The sequence below is a fragment of the Achroia grisella genome, unplaced genomic scaffold, assembly GCF_030625045.1.
Source record: "Achroia grisella isolate CSIRO2021 unplaced genomic scaffold, CSIRO_AGI_Agris_v1 utg780, whole genome shotgun sequence".
Taxonomy (NCBI): domain Eukaryota; kingdom Metazoa; phylum Arthropoda; class Insecta; order Lepidoptera; family Pyralidae; genus Achroia; species Achroia grisella.
Window position 1 is genome coordinate 284193 of NW_026713020.1, and position 23434 is coordinate 307626.

The window sequence follows — 23434 nt, forward strand, 5'->3', positions numbered from 1 at the left end:
AATAAATATTAAATTTTATTTATTGACAAGCACAAAACACATTATCCCTCATTACTACATTTTACTTTAAATTATAACTGTTTTTAAATATTCTAGTTCCTGTTATATAGGTATATCTCATTATTAAGTAATGGCCTCTTTATTTATTTTTTTATTGTAAATATTCTTAAATTGTAGGTGTTCCGCTTACTTTATAAAGGCAGTTAAAAGAATACTCTAATTATAATCTATTTAATTAAATTTTAACAAAAGTTTACAATATTCGACACAAGTAGGTGATTTTATAATTTGAATTCAAATAATGACAAATCTTATTGTAAAGTTTTCTAAGAACCTGACTGAAACTTAGTTGTTATTTACAGTAGTAAATAAATACTAAATATACTAAATTATATACTATAATATGAAATATTATCTAATAATGTCTTACATGATGGATATCGATCTAAGTATGCCAAATCAAACTCCATATTGAGTATTATCATCCTTGCAAATGATCCATTACACCAACATCCGAGGTCACGTTTTAAATTAAAAACTAGGCAATTTAAATGTCGAACAGTCTCTCTCAAAACGTGCTTATGGCTGCAGGCCATATTTTTTACCGGTTTTCCTTTTTTATTTAATAAACAATATATAAAGAGATCCTTCTGACCGGTCTTTTTCTTACGGGCACAGGTCTAACAAGATGTTACTGCAGTGCATTCGTTTCATTCTTTGTACTCTTCTCATGGTGATTGATACTTCTTGTGATGTACTTTATCGTCAAAATGTACAGTCTAGGTATCCAGGTCAGTATATATCTACTGTTATATTAACAATCACTCTAATTGCTGTTAAATAAGTCATAGTCCAAAGTGTTCATATATAGCAATTAATTAATATCCAATGCAGATTATAGTAACATTTCATTATAAATGTTAAATGTTATGGTTATGTTATGACACAATTATGCATCAAAGTCTCAAAAGATAATTAACTTTTTTAAACATAGTTATAATTTTTTCCCTTTTTTATCTCTTAATTAGTCGTCCTTACAATTATTTGGATATAAAATGTTGTAATGTTGAATTAAAAACAAAGCCACCAGTGTACCTCATCAATTACAGTGACTCAACGAAATTTGTCGGATTTATTCAAAGAGATATTATATGTGCATATATTACAAAAACCATTTTCTTTATTAATATATAAAGATGTGATAAAATTAATTATATTTTATTACACGTTTTATTGTTATAAGTTCAAAATTCTTGTGTACTCGTAGGCAGGCAACCTTAATAATTAAATTTTATATTTCTGCTTATTACAACCACTAAAATTTTGAATAATTAAACATCGAAATAATGATTTATTTATTTATTAATCTGTAAAAAATCTGGAAATATATTCCAAAATAATTAATCGTTAGAAAATTATGGGAAAACTACGAGTACATGAATTGTTATGAGCTGTAAAACGTATTTTTTTTATTCAAATTTAAAGTAATCATTGTAGTTATTTAAGAAGTACATTTATTACACCACAAGTGTAGTCAAGGGCAGTCATAATAATTTAAAAATTATGATAGGTACATCAAAACAGTTGATATCGTTCAATTGTTCATTTGTATTCAAACTTATATTATGAGTAAACAAATTTTGGAACTCGAAGAGTTTAATATTTTTGTTTTGCAGAGGAACTGAAATTTGGTCCGTAGTAACTTAAGTTCGTTATCATAAGTCAGTGAAAGGTAGTTGTATTAGGTATCACTAGGCTGCCCATTATCTCGGAATATTAGTGTTCTTCATATGTACCGCAAAAATGGACTATTTTTTGCAACATGCTAAGGGTTTGTTGTTTTTTAGACCGCATGCCTATACATGGTCTTATATTTTTTATTTTATAAACTAAATAGCGAGGTATCTGCGAACTAGTTTCCGTTGTTTGTCTTTCGGAGTGCTTTTCTCAACTGTGATAGTTCGCAAACTGTCCATATTAGTCGATCGTATCAGTTCGAAACAAACTGTAATACTATGCGGATTGCGCGATTTTGTAACACATAGTAAACGTTAAATGCTCTATAAACCTCCAAACGACGCGTCTCAATTACAATCACTTCAAGATTACCTTGATACTTCTCAGTCATTCAAAATATTGGTGTGACAATTTATGACGGTACTTGATAGCATTGAAGGAAAATCCTGTCCCAAAAAAAACAAGAATATATTATAGCTGTGCACTGGCGGGTCAATGGTCTGGCATTAGGCTAGGTTACGCTCTGTGCATTACTAGCCTTTCTATCTACTTTAGCACATAGGAATCATTTTTTATTGTAATATGGTGTAATAAAATATTTGTATATATAAATAAAAGTTACCTACACTTTTATTTTGTATTATTGTTCTACAAAAAATATTTTATAACAACGTCTGTATATCAATCGGATCAACATTTACATACAACGTTTGTTTAAAATAAATACCATTAATTTGTATTCGACTCACCTGATTTGCTAATTTTTCTAAAAGATAAGATATAAAAATAGGTTATTAAATTGAAAATTACTTTCTGTTTTTCTTATAAAGTAGTTTATTGGTTGATGTACGTACCTGCTTAGTTAAATATAAATATAATCTTTCAATCGTTACAGATTTGCTGCCCATACAGCACCATTTTTATAATTTAATACTACGAGTATATCACAATTTTACTTGCTATATTTTGTTGGATTGACGGAGTATGCCCGTACTTTCTTACACTCCTTCTCTTCTTTTGGATCCTATTACTGAACGATTTATATAGCGAAGTGTATTAATATATCATTACATAGTATAAAACAAAGTCTGTCGCTGTTTGTCCGTCCTATGTATGCAAAATCCATTGCGTAGTTTTAAAGATTCAATCTTTAAAATTTGAATTTCGAAGCGGTTCTTTTAATAAATGAGAAAGGTTAATATAGATGTACATCCGGGCAAAGCCGGTGCGAGTAGATTGTATTAATATATAGCCTAAAAGAATTCCGCAATCATTATTCCATTGAACGCAATTTTTTTTTAAATCCAACTGCCAGTTCCAAGGAGAATGCAAAATGAATGCGTTAAAAGAAACTGTAATTTTATAATATTAACATACCTATGTGTTTTTCATTGATTTGTTCATTAAGTAAATAAAAAAATATATGTTTTAGTTTAGCCACTTTTATATGTATATTTATATATAATATAATATATGCTTATTACTATATAGTCTTGTATGTGGGTTCAGGCTATTTATTATTAATATTATTTCCTTCGTCTTATTTCTTTACTAGTATAAAATTTCTTTAAAGTATTGATGAATATTACAAAAAATATTTAGAGATTTTAATTACCTATAGTTAAAATTAATATCGCATATTAAATAAAATACGGTTTATATAAATATTAAAATTTATACAACAACTAATATACATAAACAACTGACCACCCCGCGCAATTTCGCCTACGTCACACTAGAGAAAAATAATTAAATTTTCTCCTTTTTGCAACACTTTTTGTCATATATACCTTCGTCTATAAATGGATTAAATAACACCAAAAGGATGTTTCAATTGAATCACTATTTACTGAGGTTTTGCAAGTTCAACCAAACAAGAAAACCAACTCAAGCTTTATATATACTTTATAAAATACAAAACATAATATTCATAAAAATACCGAAATGTCAATGTCAATTAACGCTTAATACTACCGTGAAGAGACGCAGAATAATTTGGTGAACGGTAAATGATAATTAGCCTGACATTTGCAATACTATGTATTTAGTTAGTAGCACCTACCAACGTACTTATTAGCGTAATTAGTCTTAATATAGGTACTCTAAATAAATATATAAAAGTGGCTTCTACCCGATACTTTGTTTGTTCTAGTTTGTACCCGCTTCTTAATGAATGAAAAAATATTTAAAAAAACAATTAGTGCTGTATGTATATATTAGAATACGATTGAGCTATAATACTGGTCTGAAATAGTTTACTTTTAAACATTTCAAAGGCTTTTTGTAAAATCTAGGTCGGTAAAAAGTCTTAGTCTTTTTGCCATAGGTAAGTCACAAAAAACTATGTGCAATACATAAATAATACTAGATAACTCGGCCTCGTGTCATAAAGAGGCATTCTTTAATACTTTCAGTTCATCTATATACAATTCCCAAAAATATAATGCTCTACCAAATGCAGATTGTTTTGAATCATTTTCTTATGAAGAATTAAAAGAAAGAGAATAGATAGTCCAATGAAAGTTTTCGCTAGTACATGGAGATAATCTTCCACAAGATGTATTCAGTTGTGGTTATAAGTATAACACCTCAAAAATGCCAATACATGGTACCTAGCACGCTTAACAAATTCACTGGAACAAAATAATAAAAATCAATATTTTCTCAAGTGTACATATACCTACCTACCTAGAACTTTATAGAATAATAAAATTTAAAATACAAAATATCTATTTCCATTTTTATTGAAAAACTTTTTGGGATAAGTTTATATTATGTGTATTTTATTTGTATTACTTTATAAAATCTTTATTTGTTACTAAATTCTAAATAGTTCTTAAAGTTTGGTAAATAGTTGCGATAACTTAAGATTAGACAATTCTAAGAAAAGTACTTCAATCATTCATAATTTTCCACCAGAGTGGAGGAGCAGGGTGGAGGGATCAGCCTAAAATACAGCTCATTTTTAATATCTCTTAAGGTATATCTTCTTCGATTCTGTACAATTATTGAATGAACATATTGGTAAAAATATACCTACAATTTTTAACAAATTGCCAAAGTGTTCATTCAATAATTTTCGCTAACATTAGACCTATATCCATCATTGATTTTGCAACAAATAAAATATCTACTATTCTATAGGGTTCTATTGTCACGAGTGACATAATAATCACTCTTCTTCTTACCGATTTATAATTTTAGTATAGATATACATAAAGTCATTGCATGCATGTCTAGGATACCGTGAGCCAAATGTAGACATGCCCAAAACGTATAAATAACAATATTTCTATTTGTAAAATATAGCCTACGTATTTTTAATATATATACCGTCTAACATATATTGATTGAATCGTTTTGAAAAAAGAAACTGTTATACACTTGTAAGTAGATACTCTACTTATAGATCAGTTATTGTGATCATTGATTAGTACTTATCTACCTAACAGCGTCAAAAAAATTAACCTTGGATTTTATGGGTTCCTTGACCTTCCAAAATGAATAATCTATACCAAAATATTGAACGCGGAACACCAATGATCGGCTATCTACGGTCAGTCAATAAATATTTTTCACAAATACCTAATATCGAATAAGAATCCTGAATGAGATTGGGTTGTTGTACTTTTAGAAGACAGATAAAACCCACATATCTCTGTTCCAATATTTATTAATATTGGAACAAAGATTTGTCTCTGTTCCAATATTTATTAATATTGGAACAAAGATTTGTGGGACCTTAAAGTAACTGGAAATGAAATGTGGGTCTGATCTAATCATCAGGTCCATGTTGGTGAAATACCAAAGACATTTGCAATTAATTAGAAATATACAGATAGAGTTGGAATAAGTAGTACCTACCTAAATGATTCAATAAAACTCTCTCTGCTCTAATAAAACTGTAACCGATAGCAATCTGTGCATGAAAGATATAAGCTTAATTACAATTAGTATAGTAGTACAATTAGATATAAGCTTAAATACAGTTAACCTGTATTGTATACTATTGCATTGGTTTAGCTATATAATATAAACCAATACAATAGAATATACCCATATTCTATTGTATTGGTTTATATTATCACCTGCATATGTGTGCTACAGCAATACAAAGTGGCTCAGTGTAGATATACATTTGAGAAAATGTATTATTACGTTACGGTTTTTTGATAACTAATGTATTCTGATAATAAGCGTCACTAAAAAAATTGTGTTTATTTTATTCTAATCGGTTTCCAAACAAAATTGTTATAATGGTACGAAGTCGCAGGCTCAGCTCGTATATAAATTTGTATTTGCAGTTGATTTGTTTTTACTATACATGTTATTTGTGACTATAGAAATGATACCAAACAGCAAACTTTATGTAGTAAAAAATCATAATGTATCGAACAGGTAAACCCACCAGAAACACGAATTGAAGGAAAAATCTAATATTCTGTGTGCGTTAAAAAGGGTCACAGTCAAATATTCACATTGTTTGTAAAGAGAAATTCGCAAAAAGGTCCGTTATGGTTTTATCTGCTTGTATATTGTGCATATACAGAGAAACATATGTAAGGATATGGCAAAATCATTGTTTGCAGACCTGGATGTTTAGATCCTAATTTGTATTCACGAACCCTGACGTTGCAAAGTAAAGGTGAGAATGTTTGTATATTTGCGACATAAAAGAATCCTAGTATCGAGACACTATCTAACGATTGCAAAACATGTAGATAATATATTGGCTAAAGATATTATTATATTGAATGGACTTAAAATCGGAGACTTTTAGATTTACCATTCCTTTTCATTTTTACTATGGATACATATCTTAGCCAGATATTTAAAACAGATTTTTGGGAATATGATTGGGATTGGTATTTTTCAATCGGTTACTGCGTTGGTCTAAAAATACTGTAGGTATATAAGTATCATATCAATATGTTGTTTCAAAGTCGTAAGTTAAATTCATGTACACCTACCATATTTCAAAAAGGAGAATAAAACATTGTTGTTTTATCACAACTGAAATATTTTTTGTGGTATGTCCACATTTATTGCATCTAATATCAGTGACTAAATTTATTAAAAACATTTTGTTACGTTGTACCAGTTAGTAGAAGCAACAAGATAGTTTTAGGATGTAATTTCATGTCAGTAGCCAGGTTCCTAATCTAAAGGCCCCTTTTAAGCTGAAACGTTCAATAACAATACCGTCCTTATGAGCTCAGAGAAACTGGACACAGACGTGGAGTGCAAACAACGAAACGACAGATGTCCCGATAGTGATAGAAGTGCGGTGTTACGTATGCACACGCGATTGCCAAATAATTCACAGTATTTGTACTGGATTTGGAAGACAGTAATGAGTCTTCCAAATCCAGTACAAATACTGTGAACTAAATTCTCCAATTATGGGGATATAAATACAAACAAATTGTAATTAGCATTTTAGGATTAAAGTTAGGGTTTATCAATGAAATATTAAAATGTAACTGCGCGATCGTCAATTCGTACCTACTTGACCGTACGCAATGTTCCCTTTCAGTGGGTAAACAAACACTGGGATTCTTTTGACCGCTTGCATTACGTTTGCACAGTTGCGCTCAATTACGATGCAATAACTTAATTTGACATTCACATCACAATAAAATACAACAAGCAAAACATCGGTTTTTTAAATGTTGGTAACAACGCGTTCACTTACCATTGTTTCTCACTGTCCCACCTAGCATTACAGTCAGAAGTCCTAGCATTCACTGCAATGGAGAAATGGCGGGAAATACCTAGTAAATACTAAGCTTAAATATCCAATTTGCAGGCACACCCGCATTGCCGTTCCCCACTTGCAACTCCAATGATATCGCGTGTTTACGACGAGGATTAAGAACATTTTTCATTCTAATGAACAGTGGTTATGTGGGTATGAAACCCATTGATCCAATCATCCTCGATAGCGTCGCAATCTCTCTTCCTGAGCAACAAATGTCCTTTTTACTGAGAAGAGCAAACGTCGCGGGAACTAAATGGACACGGCTAGCCGATAGAAAGTAAGTAAACGTTCCTTAGTTTTTACCCGACTGACTAAAAGAGGATCTTAATACAACTGCATTTTTATGTGCACTTAATTATCTTATAAACTGACATGTATCTTGTATAGATATCAGTGGCGTAGTTAGGTAACCAAGGACCCTGGGGCAAATCAATCAATCAATACATTATAGTTTTATTAAAACGCACATATCGCTATCCGTCAAATTGATAATACTGCCAACCCACAGAAAGAATTTAAGGGATTCCAAAGGTATAATTTATGAATTTCTCTCAATTGAGTTGCCATGATTAAAGTCGGGTTGCAACCTGTCATATTTATTTTGAAAATGGGAGAAATTTTCAAAAGTTTAGTTCGATCGAGATTTTCTGGTAAGGATTCGAGGGGCCCCTGAACTTGAGGGCCACGGAGCACTGCCCTAGGTAGCTACGCCACTGATAGCTATATCCGTTACCTACCAGGACTGTCACAATTCGTGAGTCGGTTTATATTTTATGCGATAAAGTCATAAAGTTTAAAATTGCAAAGCACTATTAGATCGGTTTGTCGTTGATCATTTGCATTGGATAGTTGAAGTTTGACTTCCTAAGGCACATTGTTAATTTCAGTTTTACCCTCACTGGGGGTGTAACTCAGTGGTAGAGTGTCTGCTTCGCATGCTGAAAGTCCTGGGTTCAAATCCCAGCACCTCCAACTTTAACATTTTGTTTTGTTGGACTATATTTTTAATAAACTCATCGGGTTATGAAATTTGTATACTTTTATACAAAACACATATTTTATAGCTATTTCAAAAGTGCTAACTACATACTATACTATATTTGCCAGTTTCGTCAGAGTTGAATCTTTTTAAGGTTTATACATATTCTCTTGCTGACTAATTAAGATATCTAGCATAACTTCCGTAAGAGCAGATGTACTCTCTACATATATCTATATATTCCACATAAATTTTATCTACTAGTGTAAAGTAAAATAATTATCCTTTAAATCTAAAATAAAATCCTAGCATTTTTTACTTTTCAAGCAAATTGTATGATATGATATTGATTTTGAAAAATATCTTCAACCCGCGTTTTTTCGTTTTTTAGCTCTTGACTTCGCCTCCTTTTTTGTAACAAAAGTATAGCAGTCCTCATGATACAATCTATCTTCTCGTTATCATAGTTGTGAAAAACTAACCAACAAAAAAACAAACCAACTAACATTCACAGTCTTAGAATTGTTTCCAGTATATTTTTTTACTTCTACGTATTATACCTACTGTATCTGATTAATTCCAAATGCGTGCAGTGATGAAATATAAATATTTCCAACTATCAGAAGAAAAGTGGAAATAGGGTGGAGCTGCAAGCAAATCACGTTGTGACCTCTTTCCGTGTATTCCGTAGCTCTCCAAAGCTACGGAATTGAAACCCTCTTGAAAAAACTAACACTTCGCAACAGAGAGAGTTAAACGAGAAAATACCACATTTTAAAATACATTTAACTGATTTAAGTATCAGGAATTTTACTGTATGTAGTTAAATATTATGTATGTAGTAAAAACTATTTCGCCGCCGGGTCTGTGCGCTTAGATCTTTTAAATGACACAATGTAATTTAACGCAGTTTTAAATAGAGTGACTCTAAATGATGGTATAGGTAAGTGAATGCATATTACAGCATAGAAAAGCCGAGACATTTAAAGATTATGCACCGGTGCAAAAGCCTATAATGTCACTAGTTAACATATTTTTTTCTTTATATTAGGAATCTAACTGTTTACGAAGTAATGAATTTTTATTCTGTAATTGTCAATATTCAGTTGGCAAAGCATACATTGTTTACAATCCTGAACCCTAGAAGTAAGTATGTAGATATACTGATATTGGTCCCAATTACTATAATTTATTGTTAGATATAGATACATGAATAGGTTTTACTAATTTTTTTTTATACTACTTTGGTGACAAACACGAATGCTTGTTTCTCAGCCCCGAAGCACATATTCGTACAAATACAAGCGTAAAATTAATGAGTTATTATTAGGTTTATAGAACTGATTGCTTATGAACAGTTATAAGAGCTTTAAAGAGCGTTTATGAATAGAGATTTTTATAAAGCCTTTATAGCACTGCTATAGTGGACTTTAAGGCTTTGTAAGTTTTATAAGGCCGTATATATGTAAGGTACATATAATACCTATCTATCTTATAAGACCTTGCATGTTTTATTTACATACGCTACTAAATATTTTGGAATGATACCACTTCAAAATTCATTGCTATTATATTTTAATCATCCATGTTTATTGATTAATCATATTATATTTAGATGATTTTTACACTTACCTACTGTAAAAACAATTTTTAAAATATTCGCAAATAAAATATAAGGTACGTGTTTTCATTAAAAGAATGTTATTTTTTGTAAAGGTCTGTATATATTAATAATTATCCCAAAACTTTTAAGGAAAACGCTCTTAACTGTGTCTGTTTGGACGTACAATAATAAAAAAATACAAAAACTCTTTGGAAACATAATTCAAGGATAATGTAGGAGCCACCATAGTGTTACTTACTCAAGGGCACCGCGTTATCCTTAAATTTATGAACCTCTGAATTTTATTTTTTAAATACCTATTCAAATTCTCAATTCGAGATGCTAAACAGTATACCATTATAAAAGGTTGTATTACCATTTCATTGGCAGATTTTATTTAGATGGCGGCAAAAGTGGAGTCACGTTCAACACAGACCTTCACGTAACCGGAGAATTCAGTATCTCGATGGCAACGCGACTAGAACCTTACATCGCCTATATTACTATGGATATTGGCAAGTTATATCAATCATTTACTATTTATATTTATAATAAATCGTACTAATTGTTTGTACTCCCTCACGAAACAATTACTACTTACTAATTTGGTACGCAGATAAATTATATTCTACACTAAAACATAGTATCTACTTTTTATTTTAAATTACAAGATAAGAGGAACGACAGTCTTGATTGGATTGGATTGGAATGGCAACGAATCAGTTGGTTCACGGTTGTCACATGATAACGTGATATCCGTATTGTTGTCCATATACATAAGCGACGCTTATCACTTAACATTAGGTGGATCATCAGTTTGTTTGCCGTTCCAATTACATATAACAAATTCCTATTTCTTATATGTAGGTACCTACCTACTTAGGTATTTGGAGATACTAAATGCAAAGTTGTATTTATGCCTGGTTGTGAATTTGGGATAAATAAAAATTAGTTTTTTACGTTGTTATTACGTGTAGATTATTTCTTATTGATTGTGGAATATATAATGCCAACTACGCTAATGGTACCTATACACTGGCCGAGTACCAGTGAAGAATGAAAGTATCATTATGAAACTAAGTCAGTTAGCCATTGTTGCAAATTCAACGCGAATTTGTGCCCATGGTAGAAGTTTACGGCAAGGTACATTGGTGGCACAGAACCAGTGTTACTAACTATACCTTTGGCCCATTACCAAAGAAGCCCGCGAAAATTGGAAGATGAGGCTGTTTGTTAAAATAGTATATCACCAAATAATATTATCGGTATCTCATTTTGTTTCAGAGAATGTAGAAACTAATATCACGTATGGCTGGTCGACTCAACGGGGAATTGACAAGGAAGATTACATCTTCATCGGACCAGAAAGAATAGCTGTAAGAAACGTGCGACTTCCAACATTCTTTTTAGAACCAAGTATGTACATTATTTAGCACACTGCGGTCCATGCCTAAACCAAATTAACACATAAATAATCTAATAAATATTTTGATTTTATTATAGTTTTACACATTAATTTAGAAAATAGCGTAACGTAACAGATTAAACCTCTCTGTTATTATTCAACCTTCCACTTTAACATGGTGCGAATGAGATGTAGATGTAAAAATACAATAATCGTTTTACACCTCCCGATGACGTGAATACCAAGAACGCACGATGAATGTCTAAACGAGGCACAGTTCAGCAAGCCAAAAAAGATATCCTTCGGGTGCAATAAAAGACGATCAATCCAAAAATAAAGGTAGTCACATATTGTTAGATATCTCTCTGCTGTTCTTGAAACCGAAGAGATATCTAACAATATGTGACCGCCTTTATTTCTGGTTTGATGATAACACTGTCAATATTTAATACTGCAAATATAAAACCAATATTTTACTAAAATAATTAATAAATTTATGTAATGCATGCTTCGAAAAAAATGTGTATGAAAATATAAATAATAATAATCCGTCGCACTGATGTACCCCTGAGACTTTCATACAACTCAGAGTAAGCTGAAGTTCACGAGCGTAAGGACACTCTTTTATCAGCCTAATAAAGCATGAAATTAATCAAGATATTTAATGCTTCATTTTATTTACTACATATGAGTTAATTACTTTATTTATTGTATATTGTTTTACATTTGTATATGAATTTATTTGTATAGAGTATTTTGATTTATCAAAGAATAACATAACCGCAGTCAAAGTAATGTATTAATCATATTCGTTTATTACAGACTCCGAAGATTCCAGAATCATTGAAAAGATGTTACACGCTAAGCAATCAGTTTTGGACCATATAGCTGATGAAATAACAGCGGCTGTGATGCACAATGTTGTTGATAACTTTAGACTGTTTGCTAGCAAAGTTCCAATAAAGTATTATTATAATTACTAAATACAAAATACATAAGAAATTAATGTTATTTATTTCAAATTTCAAATTGACACTTTTCTATATACGAATGAATATAATTTTTGTACTTCTCATAATTGACTATACACGGAAGTTTAAAGTTTTAACAATGTATAAATCTGAATTTCCTACCAATAACACAACTCTATTTGCCAGGTCCAATTTATGGAACCCATTGAAATATGCATACAAAGTCAGTTCAAGCGTTTAGAAGTGTTTCTTTGTCAAACACAAAAGATATATAAAAAAATATTTGATTCATTTTCTTTTTCCATGTTTACGTAACCAATCATTAAACAATTTATTTGCCTAACAATAAATTATATTTACGACAGAATAACCACAATTAATATGCAATCATCAAGTAAATCTACTGAATGCCCACTCCAGAGGAGCAAGGTGTAAAGGCTTCTTGTTGCTGTGTTTCCTCTCCCCTTTTCCTTGTACTTATGTGTTTGTGTTGTGGTGTATTTAATTTATATACACTACTTTTTCACAAAGTGAAGTAAGTAAAGTTGATGAGACAAATAAATGGTAGCTGTTATGGACTAAAGCGGGTACTTTGTGAAAAAGTAGTCTATAGATGTAATCCTAGCCAGTGTGATTTGTGCTTAAAGAAATATGTGTTATAGTGAGTATATAATAGCAACATTTGTATATATTTATTTTACTATTATGCAAGTGACTATTGGCCACTTACTAATGCCAGACAACATATCAATGCAAAAAAATGGTTACATCACATCCTTTTCTACTTCATTTTAAGTACATATACATATTTAATTGTCACTGAATTTGATCAAGACAAATTTTGTCCCATGGATATTCTTACACATAATTTGACATTCAAATTATCAGTTCTAATAACATTATAATTATGATAGTTTATATGTTAATCAGTCACATTTCCATGGCCACTGAAAGATACACCAATAGATTAAAATACTATTTACCTGTATTCAAATGTCATTGGCATGGGATATTTCTCCCATCCTCAAATGAAATTTTTTTAAAATATATTAAAAAGTAAGGTAACAACTAAATACCAAAGTAAAAACACTTTTATTAAACATTTCAAATGTATTAAAAGGTTTTATAGCAATAGGTACATTCAAGTATTAATTTAAACTTATCTGAACAGTTCATAATAACAACAGTTGAAACAGTAACTTCATACAGTCATTTTCTTTTCTCAAAATGCATCACCCAATGATTCTTCCATGAATTTTTTATAAATGGCCATAAATTTTGCAACAAATGCTTCTAAATGAAATATGGGCTTATTTCCTAATCTCATTCTGTGTTCAAATCTTGCTGCATGACTTGCGACTTGGCATTTCATTGCCATATCACAATTCTGTACCAATTCTTTAAGCAAACCTGCAAATATTGTGTCGGGTGGAACTCCATGTATTATCAGCTCATAAAGTTTCTGTCTAACTTCACCAAGCTTTTTAGGAGATTGTTCAGATAATATCATGGAAGCTGTCTCTCGAATGAACACTTGCCAGTCAGGCTCTGGGACTTTCTGATCAGCTGTTAAGGGGTACTGTTGTACTTTGCATGCCTCACACATAAGTATAGCACGACGCAAATTACGATCAGCACATTTAGCAATACGCATTGCTAACTCAGAAGGAATATTTATACTTTCTTTTTTGCAAACTGAGTTTAATACTGAACAAATTTCCATTTCTGTAGGAGCAGGTACTCGTATTGTCAAACAACGAGACCTTATTGCTGGAATGACTCTTGATATAGAATTAGCAATAAGTATTAACCGACAAGTAGCTACATATTTCTCCATAGTTCGACGTAATGCGTGTTGTGCATCTTTAGTTAAATCATCCACCTCATTTAGTATAACTACTTTGAATTCTCGTTGTCCAGATGAATCAATTTGATGTGTTTGGGCAACATTTTTTACTAAATCCATTATAACAACACGATCATGAATACCTACGTCCGTTGGATTAACCTCTATGTGGTAATTGCTACTTACAGTCATTATTTCTATTTTTTTGTTCGACGGAGTTGTGAAATTCATTGTTTCTTGTCGTAATCGCTCTACGCCAGAACCATACAGCTCTCTCAGCAAACACATTATACGAGTCTTTTTACCGGCACCTGAAGGACCGTAAACAAGAAGATGAGGAAAGTCACTTTGTTGAACCAAATTTTTTAAGCGTATTGCCTGATCTTTGTGGAAGTCTAACTTCAACAAATCTCTCGGCCGATGTTTATCTACCCAAAGACTCATTTTATACTACGATAAGATTTTAATATCAAAATTAATATCAAGAAATTGGAGAAGAAATATACAACCAAGACACAAATTCAAAATCTGACAGTTGAAAATGTCAATGTTTAAATTGACATTTGATACGATACGTTTTGTCAGTTCATATACATTTTCAAAGCGTTTCTCTTTGATTAAAATTATAAACAGCAGAACCTAAAAAAAAGAATTTTATTCTTTTATTCACCTCGATCTTATTGCATATTTTGGAGGAAAAGCAAATTGGGCGTCTCGCACTACTCACTAGGCTGTGCTTGTGTAGAAATCTTAACTTTTGGACAAGCAGAAGCAGTGAAATTACTCTGTACAGTGTGTATGATTTGAATTGATATGTAATGTCATTTATACAATTATTCTTATAATATGTACAAAACAAAATTTAAGTCGCTCTATTTTTATTATTCACAAACTGAACAAATTATAGTAATGTTAAGACATTGATTAATTTAATAATAAATTGACCTCGAAATATACTATTTTTTATTTATTATTCATGAAAAACGAAACACGTGACCGGTAAGTTTTAATTCTGTTTTGTCTAGTTTGGTCAGTCTGATTAAGAATATTTTAAATTTTTTACTATTTCGAACATTTCAATCGATTTGCTTATTATTATTTGATATTTACAATATTTTAACACTATGTAAATTTATATAATTCTATTTATTTCTTGTTTAATGTCCTTATTACAGTATTTATTTTACATATTTAAAAAGGCAAAATGCACTAATACTTTAAAGGCAAACTTTACACAGATGGGTATTCTCTACGAGTCAACTGACCAAACCAAACTGAACAACAGTAACTATAGTTTACAATCATAATGTAGAAACTGTGTCATCAAACTAGATAAATATAGCATTTAGTTATACTATAGTTATAACATATATTATATAATAATTAGTAACATATATTAAAAGACAAATTAATAACAAAATATTTGAAGTAAATACATTATGTTACAATATTTTAAAAGTTTTAATTGTGACACTAATATATATAACCATGCCAGTTCTATCATGATGTATTGAGACAGGACCATGTTCCACAAGCATTTTATACACTGACTGATTAGTCTGTATTCATATCAAATCATATATAGGTATATGAAGTTTTGGGACATATTCAAGAAATTAACAGGAAAGTTTCTTATCCTATATACTTGATCTGAATTGGGTTCTAGAATAAAAAAATCTAATTTTATAATCATGTATGTCATTTTACATTCCTCTATTGAACAGTACAAAAAGTAATGCTTTATGTATACTCTTCTTTAATACTTATAAAATATAGTAATGATCTATGCAATAATAAAAATACAATTTTATTTTGCAGATAGAATGAATACAGCATTACTAAATGAAATGAGGATAGTTGAAAATACTTTGTACAGGAAAGTTAACTTGTGAGTATTGTTTTATGGACTATTTATTTAATTATTTATTTATATAACTTTAATGCACACAGTACAATTGGTGGACTTAACATCATGAGGTATGATAAATAATTATAATGTGTACCTACTATACTTACATTACATTTTATGTAAAAAGCATATTTAAATATCTTACTTATTTAACACTTTGTCAAAGGTGCTGCATAAAAAATGAAGTTCCTTAATACAAACTTAATTTTTATATTCTTTGGTCTTGAGACTAATTTTCAAAACCTTGTAAATTTCAATATTCAGCATACTTCATATTTGTCAGGTACTCATACTTGATGGTACAATATATATATACTTATATATATGTTTTCCAAGCAGTTAATCAGTGGATTAATATACATATATAATTTACGTTCACAATGATCATCATTATTTATATGGGCAAGTAGAAATAGAAACAATCTTTATTTAAATAAACACTTTTGAATAATCACATTTTTTTCTTCTACCACTCATTTAGAATGCAGTCTCATCACAAGAAGAATGAGCAAGAAAGTTGTGTGTTGCTCTTTTAAATAAATATTGTTTTAATTAGATTTACATTAACAAGGATTAGGCATGCGACAATCAACATAGAAACTGTTAGGCATTTAATCTCTATTCAATCAGATAAAAGTTTCTAGTATAATAAGTTTCTAGACTATTCAAAAGTTAATATTAAGTTTATGTCAATAAAGTCTAGTAATACAAATTTATTAATAAATTAATACTAATGGCTATTATTTGTACTATTACAGATGGATTAACTTAAAAAAATATCAAACATCATGCTGGAATGCAACACAGAAAAGTGGATCAACAAACCGCACAACTATTGACACACCAAATGTTGAAAAATTTACAGAGATGTCTAAGGAATGGTGGAATCCTAAAGGACCAACTTATGCCTTACATTCTATGAATTTAGTTCGGTAAGTAATATTTATAGATATGTGTCCTTGACACCTAGCAGTTGGCACATTACTTTACTATCAGATGGCTGCAAGTAGTCTGGTAATACAAGCATTAAAATTCATAAATATATCTTCTTAAGTCTTTTATATATATTCTGTTTATATTATTTACAGAATAAATATTTATGATGACTGTTCCCACTTTGAGAAAACAATTAATTCATATTATAAAGTACTATAACTACCATTTCAACTGATACAAAGCAATTTAAATTCTTTCTGAAAATTCAAGTAAAACTTATACATGTTGTCCTGTCTTGTATATACATGACAGGACAACATGTCTTATACATTTTACTATTTATATATGTTATATATTGTTAGCATGAGTAGGGATTTTTTTTTTAATCCATGATAGCTAATTGTCACAGCTTCAGGTAGAGCTATGGGGTAAAAAGGATTGTGTAAAGTGCTCTCTAAACTCGCTGAAGTATATTATATAAGCAGCCCTAATGTACCAACTTCAGACTGGGGTTTTTTTTAATACATAGTTAATGATCTCTTTTACATTTGCATTTGCACTTACATACTACAAGGGGTTCGAGCAACGTATATGACTGTCATGATATAGATGATATTGGGCAAGGGATAAATCAGAAGATTCCGGCACTTCACAGAATATTTTTTAACAAAAGCTATTCTAAGAACTTTTGCATTCTACAAAATAAATTATATTATGAATTGAAGCTCCTTCATGTATATATTGTGTTAAATTTTAGATCACATGGTAAACAGTCATTGAATAGATGGCACTAAGTGAGTAGTCCTGGGCTATTTTTTTTGTCTATTATTGTTAGTTGCCATGTCAGATATCCTCTATCACTGCTCCTCCTTGTAGTGCTCCAGTATGTAGCTTCTATATTTTTCCTATCGTTTAATGACCTGTGAACTACTTAATACACAGAGATAGAAAATATTATATAATTAAAATAAATAAAATCTGATATGCATTAATCCCTTGAGCTATGACTAAAGATATAATGAGAAAATGTGAATGTAAGCTATTTTTGAACTATAGTTTCCTATAATACTTTTTTATTCTTTTCAGAGTGCCATTCATTAGAGATGGTCTGGTACAATGTGCACCAAATGAAAGAACTACAATGCCACTGAAAGACAAAAAACTTTTGGATGTGGGTTGTGGTGGTGGGATCTTATCTGAGGTTACTTACTAATACTGCATGACTTTTTTACGGTACTCAGAAATATAGGCCTTAGTAGATCACAACTTCGCGTTAGGGCTGTGTTTCCCATCCTTTTCTGTGCCATGCCCTTCCTCAGCATTTCTAAAATTCTCATGCCCCATGTAGGCCGGCTATAGCTTAAAGATATATGGGAAATTATATTCTGTGTTTTGTTTGTCTAAAAATATAAGAAACAAAATAAACTAAGAACTGTAAATACCTCTGCTAAATATTTCTTAAATCTTTTTTTAATCTTTTTTTCTATTTATTATGCCACATTTTTTCTCCACAATTAACAATGTCATCTGGTATAATAATTTATAAAATTAAAATAATAATGTTAGTTTTTATTTTTGGAACTACTTACTTAATACTTTGATGACTTGATGCCTGTAGCCACATTTATGCTCACCTTCTGGGAACTAACTAGTCACGTTAATTGCGGTTTAGAGGAAATTCATACCACAAACACTCAGGTTGTAACATGAACAACGAGTTCAGATTTATAAAAGGCAGTTTTATGAAATTGAAATGCCAAACAAGTTGAGGAGTCCACCTGATGGTAAGCTTTAACCGTCTATGTACAAAAACACCACTGTGAGCATCTTGTTCTCATTCGAGTTAGATGTCATGCCTCTATGAAATTTCACTGCCTAAACATGAAACAGCTTACAATTCGAGCTACTTTGATGCTGAAATTGGTATTTTTTAATTGATGACAAGGGAATGATGCACCCGTCTGAGTTAACGATTTACGTTGGCGATACACTAGTAGAGGATGACAAAATGAGGTCAGGTCAGTTAACCAATAATGACAAATTCACCAGGAACCAATCACAATGGTTTCCAAGGTGAACCGCGTAGAAATAACCTGACATGGTACATTGCTATTCCCAATAGGTAGGCATATTCTTGTGTATGTGTATACTCACCGATCCTTAAGTGTATTCCATCTAGAAATTATCTCAGTAACTAAATACTTAAAGCTAATCTATTTTATTTTCAGGCTCTAAGCAGACTTGGTGCAAAGGTTACTGGTATAGACGCAAACAAAGAATTAGTCCAAATAGCACAATACCACAGTGACATAAATAAAGAATTGAATGTTAAACCAAAATACCACCATACTACTATTGAGGTTGGAATATTATATTAAATATGCATATAATAACCTAATGTAAAAAAATGTATAACTTCGAACAACTCACACAGCGCCATCTAATGTTTCCCTAAGTAAACAAAGGGAAACTACAAGTACTATGAGTACTCTTGATATACTGAAATAAATACATTTTCAATACATGATATCCATAGAAAAAGACCCAGGCTGAAAGATACCAGGAAGAAATTTGTCACCAAGATCTGTTTCTGTATATTCAAATCGCATTAACCCCTTTATTCTGCAGTCAAAATAAAAAAATGTTAATCTTCTGTGAGCAATGTAATTGATTATTAACTATACAGAAAAGAATTTGTAAAGAATGAAAACTTCTTAAATAAAATTATTTTGGTAATATTTTAGGAATATAAATGATGTGAATTAATAAAATTATTTCAGGAACACTCAAAAGAATTTAGTAATTACTACGACGGTGTAATCGCATCGGAAGTAATAGAGCATATAGTAGACAAAGAGCTATTTATCAAATCATGTATACAGGCGCTCAAACCAGAGGGACGAATATTTTTCACCACTCCAACAAGAACTCGAATTACCCAATTTCTCGGAATATGGCTTGCGGAATATGTCGTAAATATAATACCGAAAGGAACGCACCAATATGAGTTGATGATGACACCAACAGAACTAACCTTTTTGTTAGAAAGAAGTGAGTACCGAAGTTGACTTTGTACAAAGACGCTTTATTTCAGCTGACGGCAGCTTACTTTGATACATATATTTCTGTTGAAGAGTCAGATAAGCAAAGTTACAAGGTATGGAGGTATTACATTTTAGTACTCCAAAATTGCAACACATGATACCAACTACAGACACATATCATTAAAATATCGGCGCCCAAGCCCTAGTATAGAATATAATAAATAGGTGTAAAGGTATGTGTACGTGGAACTCGTTAGATTCTGAAGTTACCGGGTGCTATGAAGTAAAGATCAGTTCTAGCGACATTTTGCTTATTGCAATTAACTGAGATGGGGTAATATAATGTAAGTTGAACTCTTACTCTTTTACGTCTGGCGATCGTAACACTCGACTTGCAAACACTTCACTGAATATATTAAAATCCAACAAAGCATTCTTAGAAGCTAACACCCTCCCAATATTGTTTATTACAAAGTTTGTGAATCCACAAATATCTTTGAGGGTTTAGGTCTTTAATTCTATGTTAGGCTAGCAAACCCTTACCCAATAAAGATAAATAAGCTGAAATACAGATAAAGATTTTAATAATAATAAAACTACACTATTTTTGTTTCAGATAATTGTCATGTAGAGTTAATATACGGTCTTATATATAATCCTCTCACAAACAAATGGGGTTTTGTTAATTCACAACAGTTATTATTTGCTCTACAAGCTGTTAAACTAAAGTAATGTTTATTTATTTATCAAATGTTATAATAAAGGTGTTATTGTTTTATTTACATATTTTATTTATAAACAAACCGAAACTATCACATTACTACTACTACTTGCAAGTTGATAATTTTCAAATAATGTTGAACGGGTAGAAAATGTTGTGGGGCTAAGGCTAGTGCCTAGTTCGCTGGGCTGTACGCCCATTAACGCAAAAAGAATCATCATAATTCATAATTTATGGTAATTAAAGTATGCTCTGCTTACTCTTGTACTAATATGCTATTATCGATACGTGACACAAAGTTTATAAACTGTAGTTGAACTTTGGAGTGTCTCAGAGTTAAACATAAATAGCAAATATTAGCATTAAACGTGTTTATTTGCTCAACCGCTATTTAGAATTAGCATATTTAGTACTTTACTGTAAATGTACAACTAGCAATAAATATTTTGTCGAAAACGTTACAGAAAGTTAACTAAAATGCGAGGAATTGTTGAACTCTGCTGTTACGTATAAAACCTATACATTAAAAAGTATGTGTCAAGAACGTCATTGACAGTGATTTTATATGTTTTAATCTAAGTTATACGTCTTAACATCTTAAATCTACAAGGAATGATTTCGACGTCGTAATACAAAATTGAAATGTTTTAGGCAGACAAAATCTGTACGGCATATAATGAAACTTATTTATGATGTCTCTAACAAAGATTTTTTGGACTCCCATTAAATTTTTTAAGAAGGATGTCATAAGTTTTCTTGTTATTAGACGACACGATTTGGGTGGTAATTATACATTAGAATTTCTAGTTATTACTTTTACGACATATTCCAGTATTTATGGCATTTTTATTTACCAAAATAGTAACAAATAAGTATACAACCAATCTGATCACAAACTGTTAGCGTAGCTTGTGGAATCCAGATCAGGCGTGGCCTGTTCGTGTTGCCAACCGTTTTTAAACCTTAAATACCTTTTTTTGAAAAACCTTATGCTTTAGCCTCTAGAGAATGCCTCGGCAGTTCATTCCAGTCTAAGAGTTTGCGGTAAAAATCTTTGTAACCGCGGCATTGCTAATTAAATTAATGTTACAATTATTTTGGGAATGGTGGCACTTCCTATAGATATAGGCTTTAAGGTATGCTTCATTTATTATTTAACACTCTCAAAACATTGTAGTCACCGAGGAAAAGCTCCGTTACATAGCTCTGAAACCTACTGCATCCATGTCAATGCTTCGACAAAAAGTATGGCATCTGCTCGATTTGCCTGATTACTGTGAAGAAATAATCATATTGAAATGCAACAATGACGTTGAAATACCCTTGACGGAATTACGTAAAGGCAACGATCCACAGCATCCGTATTTGTTGGAGGTTTGGTTACCTAGATCACGACTGCAATGTGAGTTCTTCCGTCTTAATGTTTAATAAATTAATTTTATAATATATAGAAATAATTTATTTTCATTTTGGCACAACTAATGAAATGTCCTATCTACAGCGTTAACTATGGTACATAACAATATGCTCACGATGGGTGAAACAAATCATGTTGAAGAACACATTATTACCAAAGAAAATTCTACTGATAATCAAGAACTTACAAATTGTGTCAACAATATAAATGGTAAGTAGTCTAAAAACCAGCTGCCTTGATCAGGTTGGCACCTTCAGTCAATTCCTATAACAGAATACATCTTAATATCAAAATGATAGATCATTAAATAGGACATATTAGACCGATAGGAAATTACGTATTTAAGGCTACTAGAGTCAGGTAAAATTTGTCGACTATTTACATTTTTATGAAGATCAACTTTCATAGTATTATTCAAATTCCTTACTGCTCGCTGAGGAAATGACATGGTGTGCAACATCACCAGAGTCAATAGTCTTTATAAGTAGCACCTAATAACAAATATAGTAACCTGTATTGTAAGTCAACTACTAGCTTACTACTTACTATTTTATTCTGAGTTTATTTTATATTAATTTCACCATTGGTGTATATTTTACATTCAGCATTATAATCCATAACCAGCGTACCATTTAAACATTTACATTAGCGCAATATTTAATGATTATATCAAGATTATGCATTATTATTATTGTTCTGTACCTTAACAGTATTCGTGTTTTACGTATACAGTTGATATAAAAGATTTCTGTTTCAGGAAATTCCTCTATATTCGTCGAGACAATAGCGTTAAACAACCAGTGTATGATGGATAACAAAAGAGCAGCTTTCTTTCGTAATGACTACAAAAAGTCCGACCTATCTTGTCGAATCTCCAGTAATTCCTTATTCCGACTCCACAAAAATAAGAGCCGAGACAGCTTTACCAACATTTTGCTGAAAATTCAAAGCGATCTATCCACACTGAGCAGCAAATTGTCTAATTTAGAAACTAGAATACAAGCGTGAAATTCCATATTTATGGATTCAACAACAAAACATAATTTTATTAGCGTGGGATATGTACTTAAATTAAATAATGAAATAAAAAATATTTCTATAAAAA

The 23434-nt window shown here is 30.8% G+C and overlaps 4 protein-coding genes and 1 non-coding gene across 5 annotated transcripts; 4 read left to right on the top strand and 1 right to left on the bottom strand.

Moving 5' to 3' along the window:
* Positions 1-641: 641 nt before the first annotated feature.
* Positions 642-12503, top strand: LOC131850944 (uncharacterized). Its single transcript, XM_059201361.1, has 5 exons — positions 642-791; positions 7547-7775; positions 10471-10595; positions 11365-11496; positions 12308-12503. The coding sequence occupies exons 1-5, from the start codon at positions 689-691 to the stop codon at positions 12466-12468; spliced, it is 750 nt and encodes a 249-aa protein (XP_059057344.1). The 5' UTR covers positions 642-688; the 3' UTR covers positions 12469-12503.
* On the top strand, positions 8399-8470 carry Trnaa-cgc (transfer RNA alanine (anticodon CGC)). Its single transcript has one exon. It is a non-coding gene; the product is annotated as a tRNA-Ala (tRNA).
* Positions 12504-13010: 507 nt separating the features above from the next.
* Positions 13011-15199, bottom strand: LOC131850945 (replication factor C subunit 3). The gene has a single exon (XM_059201363.1). The coding sequence runs from the start codon at positions 14744-14746 to the stop codon at positions 13679-13681; it is 1068 nt and encodes a 355-aa protein (XP_059057346.1). The 5' UTR covers positions 14747-15199; the 3' UTR covers positions 13011-13678.
* Positions 15200-15220: 21 nt separating this feature from the next.
* LOC131850946 (ubiquinone biosynthesis O-methyltransferase, mitochondrial) lies at positions 15221-20969 on the top strand. The gene is made up of 7 exons (XM_059201364.1): positions 15221-15301; positions 16121-16190; positions 16970-17143; positions 18234-18348; positions 19376-19507; positions 19928-20198; positions 20808-20969. The coding sequence occupies exons 2-7, from the start codon at positions 16126-16128 to the stop codon at positions 20921-20923; spliced, it is 873 nt and encodes a 290-aa protein (XP_059057347.1). The 5' UTR covers positions 15221-15301; positions 16121-16125; the 3' UTR covers positions 20924-20969.
* Positions 20970-21470: 501 nt separating this feature from the next.
* On the top strand, positions 21471-23405 carry LOC131850885 (uncharacterized). Its single transcript, XM_059201267.1, has 4 exons — positions 21471-21695; positions 22090-22314; positions 22414-22539; positions 23087-23405. The coding sequence occupies exons 1-4, from the start codon at positions 21602-21604 to the stop codon at positions 23335-23337; spliced, it is 696 nt and encodes a 231-aa protein (XP_059057250.1). The 5' UTR covers positions 21471-21601; the 3' UTR covers positions 23338-23405.
* The last annotated feature ends 29 nt before the right edge of the window (positions 23406-23434 follow it).